Source organism: Schistocerca nitens, chromosome 2, assembly GCF_023898315.1.
Source record: "Schistocerca nitens isolate TAMUIC-IGC-003100 chromosome 2, iqSchNite1.1, whole genome shotgun sequence".
NCBI classification, from domain to species: Eukaryota; Metazoa; Arthropoda; class Insecta; order Orthoptera; family Acrididae; genus Schistocerca; species Schistocerca nitens.
The window spans coordinates 189,081,511-189,096,054 of NC_064615.1; the positions used below are offsets into that span (position 1 = coordinate 189,081,511).

The 14,544-nt window shown below is 44.5% G+C and overlaps 1 protein-coding gene across 1 annotated transcript in view; it reads right to left on the reverse strand.

Annotated features, from left to right (window-relative positions):
• LOC126234909 (solute carrier family 46 member 3-like) overlaps positions 1 to 14,326 on the reverse strand; it is a 239,534-nt gene extending 225,208 nt beyond the window's left edge. The window contains exon 1 of the mRNA XM_049943649.1: positions 14,264 to 14,326. Coding sequence (XP_049799606.1) covers positions 14,264 to 14,304 — 41 coding nt within the window. The 5' untranslated portion in view covers positions 14,305 to 14,326. The remainder of the gene's footprint in view (positions 1 to 14,263) is intronic.
• Positions 14,327 to 14,544: the final 218 nt, after the last annotated feature.

Genomic DNA, 14,544 nt, shown 5'->3' on the forward strand with positions numbered 1-14,544 from the left:
GGCTGTTGTCTTGCAAATGTCCCCATCTGTTGACTCAGGGATCGAGACGTGTCTGCACGATCAGTTACAGCCATGCGGATAAGATGCCTATCATCTTGCCTGCTAGTGATACGAGGCCGTTGGGATCCATCACGGCGTTCTGTATTACTCTCCTGAACTCACGGATTCCATATTCTGCTAACAGTCATTGGATCTCGACCAACACGAGCAGCAATGTCGCGATACGATAAACCGCAATCGCGATAGGCTACAATCCGACCTTTATCAAAGTCGGAAACGTGATGATAAGCATTTCTCCTCCTTACACTTGGTATCACAACAACGTTTCACGAGGCAACACCGGTCAACTGCTGTTTGTGTATGAGAAATCGGTTGGAAACATTCCTCATGTCAGCACGTTGTAGGTGTCGCCACCGGCGCCAACCTTGTGTGAATGCTCTGAAAAGCTAATCATTTGCATATGACAGCATCTTCTTTCTGTCGGTTAAATTTCGCGTCTGTAGCACGTCATCTTCATGGTGTAGCAATTTTAATGGCCAGTACTGTGTCTCCATCACCAAATTGTCTGGATCTGACAGAGTTCGTGCCCGGTACACCATTTTTCTGTGCTGGGGTGACAACTGTTGGCTTGCAAGTACAAGCCGTTGTGAGTGGGTTTGCGGCACACTCTGTCACTCTAGGTACCATGTGCCTTTCTCTTGACTGGTACATCTAGGAATAGGAGAAGTCCATCCTCCTCCAGTTCCATTATGAATTTAATGTTAACGGTGGTATGGGTAGTGGTCCAAGAAAACATCGAGCTTTTTCCTCCCCGCCTGCCGCTGTGGCCAAGCGGTTGTGGCGCTTCAGTCCAGAACCGTGCTGCTGCTACGGTCGCAGGTTTGAATCCTGCCTCGGGCATGGATGTGTGTGATGTCCTTAGGTTAGTCAGGATTAAGTAGTTCTAAGTTCTAGGGGACTGATGACCTCAGATGTCCATAGTGCTTAGAGCCACTTAAACCATTTTTCCCTCCCGTGGGACCGTATAGCAAAGTTGTCATCCAGGTATGTGATAAAGCATTTCGGTTGACGTGTTCCGCATATTGTAATATTTTCTAACTGTTGTACAAGCGGACATGTGTAAACCTGTCAGTGTACTGAATAATATGAAAGTAAATGACAATGTACATTAATTGTGTTCTATCTCGGAAACCATTCGGAATAGCGCATATGTTCATATAAAGTCTTTAGCTTCAAACGATTGTTCCTATTATATCCCTGAATATTGAAATTTCCTCCTGGGACACCCTGAGTACATAACCAGTTTTTCAGGCACCAACGCAACAGCATAAGGCTTCTCGTTGAAGATGCTGTTGTGTATATGAATGTATCGTAGTTGGACGATCGCAAACAATTGCAGACAGACGTGGACAAAATTTCCATTTAGTACAATGAGCAGCAGCTCTCTTTAAACGTGAATAAATCTTCTGCATACAGGGTGTTACAAAAAGGTACGGCCAAACTTTCAGGAAATATTCCTCACACACAAATAAAGAAAAGATGTTATGTGGACATGTGTCCGGAAACGCTTAATTTCCATGTTAGAGCTCATTTTAGTTTCGTCAGTATGTACTGTACTTCCTCGATTCACCGCCAGTTGGCCCAATTGAAGGAAGGTAATGTTGACTTCGGTGCTTGTGTTGACATGCGACTCATTGCTCTACAGTACTAACATCAAGCACATCAGGACGTAGAATCAACAGGTTAGTGTTCATCACGAACGTGGTTTTGCAGTCAGTGCAGTGTTTACAAATGCGGAATTGGCAGATGCACATTTGATGTATGGATTAGCACGGGGCAATAGCCCTGGCGCGGTACGTTTGTATCGAGACAGATTTCCAGAAAGAAGGTGTCCCGACAGGAAGGCGTTCGAAGCAACTGATCGGCGTCTTAGGGAGCACGGAACATTCCAGCCTATGACTCGCGACTGGGGAAGACCTAGAACGACGAGGACACCTGCAATGGACGAGGCAATTCTTCGTGCAGTTGACGATAACCCTAATGTCAGCGACAGAGAAGTTGCTGCTGTACAAGGTAACGTTGACCACGTCGCTGTGTGGAGAGTGCTACGGGAGAACCAGTTGTTTCCGTACCATGTACAGCGTGTGCAGGCACTATCAGCAGCTGACTGGCCTCCACGGGTACACTTCTGCGAATGGTTCATCCAACAATGTGTCAATCCTCATTTCAGTGCAAATGTTCTCGTTATGGATGAGGCGTCATTCCAACGTGATCAAATTGTAAATTTTCACACTCAACATGTGTGGGCTGACGAGAATCCGCACGCAATTGTGCAATCACGTCATCAACTCAGATTTTCTGTGGACGTTTGGGCAGGCATTGTTGGTGATGTCTTGATTGGGCCCCATGTTCTTCCACCTACGCTCAATGGAGCACGTTATCATGATTTCATACGGGATACTCTACCTGTGCTGCTAGAACATGTGCCTTTGCAAGTACGACTCAACATGTGGTTCATGCACGATGGAGCTCCTGCACATGTCAGTCGAAGTGTTCGTACGCTTCTCAACAACAGACTCGGTGACCGATGGATTAGTAGAGGCGGACCAATTCCATGGCCCCCACGCTCTCCTGACCTCAACCCTCTTGACTTTCTTTTATGGGGGCATTTGAAAGCTCTTGTCTACGCAACCTCGGTACCAAATGTAGAGACTCTTCGTGCTCGTATTGTGGACGGCTGCCATTGTCCAGGGCTGCATCAGCGCATCAGGGATTCCATGCGACGGAGGGTGGATGCATGTATCCTCGCTAACGGAGGACATTTTGAACATTTCCTGTAACAAAGTGTTTGAAGTCACGCTGGTACGTTATGCTGCTGTGTGTTTCCATTCCATGATTAATGTGATTTGAAGAGAAGTAATAAAATGAGCTCTAACATGGAAAGTAAGTGTTTCCGGACACATGTCCACATAACATATTTTCTTTCTTTGTGTGTGAGGAATGTTTCCTGAAAGTTTCGCCGTACCTTTTTGTAATACCCTGTATATAAAAGGAAATGTACTGACTGACTGTCTTGCCATCGCCTAGCCCAAAGAGCCAAGGACAGAAAATTGAAATTTCGAGAGGATGTTGACTGTTGGCATCGTTTAAGAAGGGATCCGTCGAAGTTCTACTCCTAGCGTGGTGAAATAGGGAATGAAAGGTTTTTTTGAAAATATGTCGCTATAAAAGCAATTTTGAAGCTCGAACTGCAAAAACTGGTATTTTGTTTTTCCGTCAGAAACAACGAATTACGTGCTTAAGCATTTTTGGAAATTCAACCACTAAAGTGGTAAAATAGTAGTTGAAAGTTTCTTTTAAAAATAAATCATCCTTAAAGTATAAAGAGGCATTTTTAAACCTGCATCTATGAAAACTGGTATTTTACTTCTCGGTTAAATTAGAAATAATAGATATGTGTTTCACTGTTTTTTGGAAATCAACGCCTAAGGTAAGGAAATAAGGGATGAATATTTTTATGAAAAATATTTCGTTTTACTGTAACATCTTTAAAGCTAAATCTACGAAAACTGGTATTTGACTTATAAAGATATATGTGTTAGGGGAAGACAGTTTCTATGGAATTACAATTACAAGTACTCACTCCAACTACCTGAATCGTTTTTTGATGAGAAGTACATTCGGAAAAGACAAGCTTTTAAGGCATTAATTAGCGTGAAAAGTTTAGATGTTGCTATTCGTGAACAACACTAAAATTCGAATAAAGAAAAACCAAAGAAGTCTGTGCAGACCGTATAGTTTACGCGAACGAAGCAACAGGCGCCAAGCTAATATAAAACAATACCTGTAACAAACAGATCGGTGTCTGATTACAACATCAGCACGTCAATCATATCATGGTAATACTAACAAGCGATATGAAATAGGATGATGATGATGATGATGATTATGTTGGTTTATGGGATGAAGTAGGATGATTACGTAAAAACAGTATTATAGAAGATGGGTGGAAACGTTTAATTCATCGTAAGGGTTCGGGGAAAGTGAAAGGCATCTATATCGCAAAACAGACCCTAGTGTGACCAGTTCTAGGTTATTGTTCGATTGTTTGGGAATCTTTATCAAGTAGATATGACAAAAGGAATCGAAAAAATTCGAAGACGCAGTTTTAGCATCGTAATAGGTCGGTAGTTTAGATGAAAGTGATCCAAAAATGCTCGGAAAATTAAATGGGAATTCTTAAAAGAACGTGGACGTAGTTCCCGCGACAGTACGTTCGGTACATTTCAAGAAACTGTATTCGAAGAAGACTGAGCAGCCACAGTCGAACATAGACGGTCGCGTAACTCACTGCTGTAAAAGTTGTTATCGTCTGACACGCGTGCCCCTACTAGCGAGAAAGCCAATCGTAAGACCAATGTTTGTTTTTAATCATATTTCTACTTAACTGAAGAAATAGTTCTTATATTTTTGCATTTGGAGCGTCAGTAAATTATCAGTAGACACTAGTGAACATGAAATAAACGGAAAAAGAGCTCACTCTCGTCGATGCTCCACTGAAAGCAAGATAATGTAAACACAGCTTTTCATGCGTGGGAAGCATATGAGTATATTTCTGTTGCTGTGTTCTTATTACGATAGTCACTGTTCTTGACACGTAAAAATTTTGCTTAGAGTCTAATGATACGTGCAATCCTCCGCTTCACTCGATCAATACACGAATATTTTTGTAAATGTAATTACTTTTCCTTCAAACGATGGTCGTGTTGAAGGTTCTTGACCGTCGTGCTTCAGAGGTAGCAACAATTGCAGAATTTGTTTCTTTCGTGTTGGAAAAGAGTTTTATTGCTTTTGACTTATCATTGTCACGTCTGTGTGGTTTTCTCTTCAGCTGCAGATGTGGTGCCCTATTTGGTACAATGAATAATGTACGTATCGCATTCCATACAAGTTTCCTGTGTTCCACATCGACTGAGCTGGTTGGAAGCATACCGAAAAATATTTCACGTTGTTCGGCATACACAGGGTGGTCCATTGACAGTGACCGGGCCAAATATCTCACGAAATAAGCATCAAACGAAAAAACTACAAAGAACGAAACTCGTCTAGCTTGAAGGGGGAAACCAGATGGCGCTATGGTTGGCCCGCTAGATGGCGCTGCCATAGGTCAAACGGATATCAACTGCGTTTTTTAAAAATAGGAACTCCCATTTTTATTACATATTCGTGTAGTACGTAAAGAAATATGAATGTTTTAGTTGGACCACTTTTTTCGCTTTGTGATACATGGCGCTGTAATAGACACAAACGTGTAAGTACGTGGTATCACGTAACATTCTGCCAGTGTGGACGGTATTTGACTCGTGATACATTACCCAGGTTAAAATGGACCATTTACCAATTGCCGAAAAGGTCGATATCGTGTTGATGTATGGGTGTTGTGTTCAAAATGCCCGACGAGCGTGTGCTATGTATACTTCTCGGTATCCTGGACGACATCATCTAAGTGTCCGGACCGTTAGCCGGGTGGTTACGTTATTTAAGGAAACAGGAAGTGTTCAGCCACATGTGAAACGTCAACCACGACCGGCAACAATTGATGATGCCCAAGCAGGTGTTTTAGCTGCTGTCGCGGCTAATCCGCACATTAGTAGCAGACACATTACGCGAGAATGGGGAATCTCAAAAACGTCGGTTTTGAGAATGCTACATCAACATCGTATGAATCCAGGTTCTGTTTACAGCATCATGATGGTCGCATCCGTGTTTGGCGACATCGCGGTGAACGCACATTGGAAGCGTGTATCCGTCATCACCATACTGGCGTATCACCCGGCGTGATTGTATGGGGTGCCATTGGTTACACGTCTCAGTCACCTCTTATTCGCATTGACGGCACCTTGAATAGTTGACGTTAGATTTCAGATGTGTTACGACCCGTGGCTCTACCCTTCATTCGATCCCTGCGAAACCCTGCATTTCAGCAGGATAATGCACGACCGTATGTTGCAGGTCCTGTAAAGGCCTTCCTGGATACAGAAAATGTTCGACTGCTGCTCTGGCCAGCACATTTTCCAGATCTCTCACCAATTGAGAAAGTCTGGTCAATGGTGGCCGAGCAACTGGCTCGTCACAATACGCCAGTCACTACTCTTGATGAACTGTGGTATCGTGTTGATGCTGCATGGTCAGCTGTACCTGTACACGCCATCCAAGCTCTGTTTGACTCATGCCCAGGCGTATGAAGGCCGTTATTACGGCCAGAGGTGGTTTTTCTGGGTACTGATTTCTCAGAATCTATGCATCCAAATTGCGTGAAAATGTAATCACATGTCAGTTCCAGTATAATATATTTGTCCAATGAATCCTCATTTATCATCTGCATTTCTTCTTGGTGTAGCAATTTAATGGCCAGTAGTGTATGTTTTGTATTATTCAGTACACTGACAGGCTTACACATGTACACTTGTACAACAGTTAGTAAACATTACAACATGCAGAACACATCAACCGAAATGCATTTTCACTTACGTGGATGACACCTTTGTTACATATCCCCACGGAAGGTAAAAGCTCGATGTTTTCTTGGACCACGTTACCCTAACATTAAATTCACCATGGAACTGGAGAAAGAGGTACTAGTCCCGTTTATAGAGGTACTAGTCAAGAGTAAGGCAGATGTTGCCTTGAGTGACAGTGTGTGCCGCAAACCCGACTTGTACCTGGAAGCCAACAGTTGTCACCATCCGGCACAGAAAAATGGTGGACCGGGCACGAACTCTGTCATATCCCGTGAATTTGGTGACGGGGATAGAACATTTACAATCTGTGATTTACAAAAATGGATACTCTTCTCGAGATGTTCAGAAGACACTGCACCCTATTTCCCCGCCAGAGGTTCCTGAAGAGGTGCAAGAAGAAACGGAGAAGGTTGCACATTTGCCATACGTCGGACAGTTATCTGCCAAAATCAGCAGAATTCTCAACACATCAAGAGCTTGTTCCATCCACCCACCAAGATTAAGGCTCTGCTTGGGAGTGTGAAGGATGACCTGGGTATACGGAAACTGGGCGTTTACCACGTACCATGTGAATGGGGAATGGCATGCATCGGCCAGACGACTAGGACCGTTGACATCAGGTGCAAAGAACACCGATGGCACCCCAGACTGAGACAGGCAACCAAGTCAGCGATTGCCGAGCATTGTTTAGAACTCAGTCATTCTATGAACTATAATAATGCCAAGACTCTAACACAAACATCGAGGTGCTAAAACAGCGTCATGAAAGATTCCATTGAGTTTAAGGTCAAGGAGAATCTCATTAGCCGTGACACCGGTCTCCAACTGAGCTCTGTCTTGAACCCTGTATTCGGTCTTCTAAAGACACAACGGAGACAACAGCAAGATCCCAGGGGACACACATACACTACTGACCATTAAAATTGCTACACCACGAAGATGACGTGCTACAGACACGAAATTTAACTCACAGGAAGAAGATGCTGTGATATGCAAATTATTAGCTTTTCCGAGCATTCACAGAAGGTTGACGCGCATGGCGACACCTACAACGTGCTGACATGAGGAAAGTTTCCAACCGATTTCTCATACACAAGCAGCAGTTGACCGGCGTTGCCTGGTGAAACGTTGTTGTGATGCCAATACGGAGAGGTTTATTATCGAAATTACGAGAGAGCACATTCCGGGAAGAGATGGGCAACATATTACTACCGCCCACATATATCTCGCGTAATGATCACAACGAAAAGATCCGAGAAATTAGAGCAAATACGGAGACTTACAAGCAGTCGTTCTTCCCACGCACAATTCGTGAATGGAACAGGGAAGGGGGGATCAGATAGTGGTACAATAAGTACCCTCCGCCACACACCGTAAGGTGGCTCGCGGAGTATAGATGTAGATGTAGATGTAGATGTAAGGAGGAGAAATGCGTACCATCACGTTTCCGACTTTGATAAAGGTCGGATTGTAGCCTATCGCGATTGCGGTTTATCGTATCGCGACATTGCTGCTCGCGTTGTTCGAGAACCAATGACTGTTAGCAGAATATGGAATCGATGGGTTCAGGAGGGTAATACGGAACGCCGTGCTGGATCCCAACGGCCTCGTATCACTAGCAGTCGAGATGACAGGCATCTTATCCGCATGGCTGTAACTGATCGTGCAGCCACGTCACGATCCCTGAGTCAACAGATGGGGACGTTTGCAAGACAACAACCATCTGCACGAACAGTTAGACGACATTTGCAGCAGCATGGACTATCAGTTCGGATACCATGGCTGCGGTTTCCCTTGACGCTGCATCACAGACAGGAGCGCCTGCGATCGTGTACTCAACGACGAACCTGAGTGCACGAGTGGCAAAACGTCATTTTTTTCGGATGAATCCAGGTTCTGTTTACAGTGTCATGGTGGTCGCCCCTGTGTTTGGCGACATCGCGGTGAACGCACATTGGAAGCGTGTATTCGTCATCACCATACTGGCGTATCACCTGGCGTGATGGTATGGGGTGCCATTGGTTACACGTCTTGGTCACCTCTTGTTCGCATTGACGGCACTTTGAACAGTGGACGTTACATTTCAGATGTGTTACGACCCGTGGCTCTACCCTTCATTCGATCACTGCGAAACCCTACATTTCAGCAGGATAATGCACTACCGCATGTTGCCTGTCCTGTACGGTCCTTTCTGGATACAGAAAACGTTCGATTGCTGCCATGGCCAGCACATTCTCCAGATCTCTCACCAATTGAGAACATCTGGCCAATGGTGGCCGAGCAACTGGCTCGTCACAATACGCCAGTCACTACTCGTGTTGAATTTGCATGTTCAGCAGTACCTGTACACGCTATCCAAGCTCTGTTTGACTCAATGCCCAGGCTTTTCAAGGCCGTTATTACGGCCAGAGGTGGTTTTTCTGGGTACTGATTTCTCAGGATCCATGGACCCAATTTTTGTGAAAATGTAATCACATGTCAGTTCTAGTATAATGTATTTTTCCAATGAATACACGTTTATTATCCGTATTTCTTCTTGGTGTAGCAATTTTAATGGCCAGTAGTGTATAAATATGGAGTTAGAGAAAACAGCCCGGTACATGCAAAGATGGACGCAAGTGAAATGGTCACTAAGACAACAGACCCAATACCTGTGGATGTTCCACCGAGTCTCGAGCGGCAGTTTGAACACCAGAGGACTGAAAGTAGGACTGCAGTCGTTCCTGGTGGGCACGGACCACGGAAGAACGCCTGACACGGTACGCCATGGTGACAGAACGTCGCAGATCACTGGATGGCTTAAATGACGACAATCTGAACATAAAACGTCTATCACGACTTGGACATTATTCAGAACTCCATACAGCAAGACTGACAACAGATAATAACCACAAAACACGGGCACAGATTTCGGAACAGCCGCGGCTAAAAGAAAACACTACAGTCGCTGCTATTGGTCGGCGGGTACCAGGGACAGAGCATCTGACGCGGCGTGGACCGCAGACTGAGCGCCTAGCACAACATAGTCATAAATGTCGAACTCGTGCCGCGTTGAATCAGTATCAGACGGCACCTGAAGGTGACTGCCAGTCACGCAGTTGAAATGTCGTGAAAGAAAGACGCGAATAACCGGCAGAAACCCGATAGTGCAATATCACAACGCCTTACCAGGAGAGCCTGGCGCGACCGCTACGGTCGCAGGTTCGAATCCTGCCTCGGGCATGGATGTGTGTGATGTCGTTACATTAGTTAGGTTTACGTAGTTCTAAGTTCTAGGGGACTGATGACCTCAGATGTTAAGTCACATAGTGCTCAGAGCCATTTGAACCATTTGGAGAGCCTGAGAATTACATTACAACATGCGTTTTACGAAGTATCAATTGAAAAATACGCATTTTTAACACATTCATCATTGAGAATTATCATACACGTTCCACTACAGCTATTGCACAGTTCGCAATAAATGTTTTAATATCCCACCGTCAACTTCAGTGCGTTTCTCCACTCGTGAGAGAACTTGTTGTGTTGTTTGTCTAAGGGCCTCTACACGTTGCGTAACGAAGGAGGCGGCGTCCGTGATGCGATCAGGGAGTTCATTTCACATATTCTCCTTTGGTTTGTACAACTCGGACTTCATCCAGTCCAATAAACAAAAATCTAATGGCGTAAGGTCTGGAGACCTTGGTGGTCAGTTAGTTGCACTACAATCACTAAGCCAGCGATTAGGCCGGTATTACACTATCAAATTTCTTTGTCAAAGATTTGATCAAGGATGTGATCAAACATTTGTCAAATATATTTGACAAAGATCTTTGACGTGGCGCTAAAAAGGGCATTACACTGACATCATATTTTTCGTCAAATTCAAGATGGCTGACAACAACAACTTGTTGTCAACAGCAGTTGCATGTGCCACAATTGTACTGGGTGCACATGCGGAAGAGAAGCGGGAGAAAAAAAGGAAACGTACCTGGGTGAAGCCGTGGGTTTTACGAAGACATGATAAAAGCATTCAACGTGAGCTTGTAGTGGAGGACGTCAGGTCGTACATCAATTTCTTAAGAATGGATGAGCATACATTTCTGTATGTGCTCAGTGAAGTGTATCCTCATACCACAAAGCACAATACTGACTTAAGAACTGCTATATCTGCAGAAGACAGGCTCACTGTAACACTCCGATTCCTTGCTACAGGAGAGGGATAGGTTAGGTTAGGTCTCCAATCTTCTTAATCTATTTTTGTATTCGGGTGCCTCACGTTGTAAAGCGCCTCATCAGATTCATACATCTCTATTAATTTTGTAGTTGTCGGTACACACCAACTGTATTTACCAGCAATGTTTATAAACACACTACAGACGACAGAACGCTGCAGCGATGCTAGCGCTCCACGTGGTAACATGTCACATTGCAGTGAACAGAAGACAAGCGACTTCTTTGATCAAATCTACAGCGATGCCCTAGATTTGATCAAATATTTGACGATATTTGACAATGTTCCCTATTACACCATCAAATTTCTTTGACAAAGATATCGGACAAAGAAATTTGATAGTGTAATACTGGCCTTAGGGTAAGTGCGACAGGGATGCCCCACATGTGTCTCGTAAAACATGGAGAGGTCCCATAGTGCTGGAAGTACAATGCAGTTCACGTGGCCAAAGGAGCGTCAACAAATGAATTTTCCAAAAAACAAGAAAAAAGCTGTAATTCTGTTTCATCATTTGCTCTTCTCAAATTACTGGACCTATTGGCACGTAACAGATCATGCCGCAGCAAAGCAGCAAACACTGATCGGAGAACGAAGTTGTAAATTCGTTTCCACTGCATTGTGTGGATTTTCCTGCGACCATCAATGATTATTACACGTCTTGTTGATTCCATTCCGTGTGAACATGGAATCACCAGTGAACAGTATTCGTGGAAGCAAATGACGACTTTCATTCAAAAATCAAATGGTTCAAATGGCTCTGAGCACTATGGGACTTAACATCTGAGGTCATCAATCCCCTAGAACTTAGAACTACTTAAATCTAACTAACGTAAGGACATCACACACATCCATGCCCGAGGCAGGATTCGAATCTGCGACCGTAGCGGTCGCGCGATTCCAGACTCAAGTGCCTAGAAACGCTCGGCCACATCGGCCGGCGACTTTCATTCAACCAGTGACAAAATTCATGGAGTGTGGCATTGCCGCCAGTGTGAAGACTGTGGACACGTTGTATGTGAAACGGACACAAGTTTATCGCAAGTGATGTTCGTCATACAGCTGTTCGTGGGACAGTGATACGAACAGAAAGTCGCCCTGTGCTGTTAGCAGGGCTACGCTACATCATTTCAACAATATATGGAGATGGTATTTGTTCTTTCGGACATGTCGGAAAGAACAGATACCATCCCCATATATAGATCAGGCTAACCGGCCATGACCTTCTTCTTCTGTGCGTATTGCCCGAACTCTTACGGGACTTGGTCAGATTGTCTACCGCGAGTAATGATTGTAGTGGGCAGGGGCACTATGAATGTAGTGTGTGGACATTAAGCTGGGAATGTGGGTCTTACGGGGAGCGTGAAAGGGATAAGTCCCTGCAATCGCACTATCCCCTGTGCCCTCGGTGGCTCAGATGGATAGAGCGTCTGCTATGTAAGCAGGAGATCCCGAGTTCGAGTCTTGGTGGGGGCACACATTTTCAACTCTCCGCGTTGCTGTATATCAACGCCTGTCGACAGCGTAGGGTCTTGATTTAAATATCATTTCATTTCAACAACGTGCTGCTGTTCCTGCACAGATTTTTGAACTACACGTTCAGAAGAAAAATGGGAACTTGGAAGAATGCCTGTTTAATAGAGCGTGCTGAAAACTTTGCTAAACACTCTACGATCAGGAATTCGACGTATCGGAAAGCGTCGGTTTGCCGACAGCGACAGGAGCACTTCTATCGTAGAAGCCGTAGACATGCACCATATGTGCATATTCTTCGTTAGTGTAGATGTGTGTCATTTTAGGTAGAGCGTGTACAAACACAGTTAACTGATGATTTCAGTGAGGCATCCTCAATACCTCGCACGCATCTCACTCACAAATCACCACGGACAGCTACGCGTTCAACGGGCTAGTTTAATCGCAGAAAGACATCCCGAACAAAGACATTGAAAGCAACGAAAAAGGACGGGCTAGAGTAAAACGTCAAACAGGTTGGGCGGATCAGACACTTACGTGCGCGGCACTAGCCAAGAAAAAAAACTACATTCAAAGAGACACTGAGAACCATAAGGGTCCAAAGCACAAAAACAAGGTTCTGAGAAAAACAGACGTTTCTGAAAATCCAGTTTGTAGACAAATCTCCCGTCACATAGGTCTGAAATGCTTCTTTAACCAAGTCTCAACATCCTATACTTCTCACAAAAAAATAATGTTCCCAATTTATGTTATGAAATATTAATTAACATATCAGATTACATTTGTTGTTTATTTTAATTCACAAAATTTCCATTGGTCGGCTAACGACAATAATGTCTTCTGACAGATTTAAAGTGTGTAATTAATGTGAAAGTAAATTAGCAGCATAAATGACAGGTACTAAATTCATCACACACACAATTATGACCTATTCCAACTCCTCGTTACCATCATTTTCATTAAGTACGTCTGTAAGCATGAAGTTCAGTTAAAACTGTCGATACACGTCCGATTATAAAGTAGTACTACTACGTACATGGCACTAAATTATAACAATTAAGCAGCGCTGAGCAACAAAATTATGGCCGGCCTATGTGGCCGAGTGGTTCTAGGCGCTACAGTCTGGAACCGCGCGACCGCTACGGTCGCAGGTTCGAATCCTGCCTCGGGCATGGATGTGTGTGATGTCCTTAGGTTAGTTAGGTTTAATTAGTTCTAAGTTCTAGGTGACGATGACCTCAGAAGTTAAGTCGCATAGCGTTCAGAGCCATTTGAACCATTTTTGAACATTCTGACCGAAACCGGTAACCATTGAAAGTAAAGGTTTAATTGTGGTAGAGACTGTTTTTAATCCATTCTTCGAGAAATAGTCTCAAAAATTACTGATCCGAGGAACTGGTGATACAAAAAATGGTTCAAATGGCTCTAAGCACTATGTGACTTAACATCTGAGGTCATCAGTCCCCTAGATTTAGAACTACTTAAACCTAACTAACCTGAGGACATCAAACACATACATGCTCGAGGCAGAATTCGAACCCGCGACCGTAGCAGCAGTGCGGCTCCGGATTGAAGCACCTAGATCCGCTCGGCTACAGCGGCCGGCAACTGGTGATACAACTTTTCGTGACTGTTCACATATGAAGATGGGGTTACAGGTATAGGTGAAACTGGTTCAGCGTAAGATCAGTAGACGTCAGGAGCATGCATACGTGCTACAATCTCAACATCGCTGGCTATATGTTTTAGGCCGTTATATTTCTAAGCACTCCAAATGTTTTCTGTCTCGGAAATCATTCGAAATAGAAATTATGTTCATATGAAGTTTTTTCCTCCAAATGAGTGTTCTTGTCATGTTTCTGAATATTAACCATTCCTCCTGGAGTACCCTATATCGAGAACACTAAAGATTTTCCAAAGTCACTCTCCTCACGAAACATTCGCGAATGGGCAGGGGGAAAATTACAGTTGTTCGAGAAGTACCCTTCGGCACACACTGTAAGATGGCAGGCTGTGCGTAGACGAAAATGTAGGTAGGTTGGTGTCGCTGGAAACTCACTTTGCAGTCCGCTGGGAGCAGCCGTCAGCCGTATCTCGCATGGCCAGCAGAGGTGTGGAGACCCTTCCAGTGGGCGACCGGTCGCTACACTGGCTGCCCGTGCGGCCGCTGCCTCGACTGTTATCGCTGCCGTTAGGACCTGCGGCAAGGACGCGAGAGCCCTTATCTGCGCCCTAGGATGACACACTGCGCCCGAGTTGAGCGCTGCCGCTCGCTACCTGTCATTTCACCGCGAATGCCAGCTGGTCCCGTTACGTCTCTTCTTGTTACTCACTGCCTCA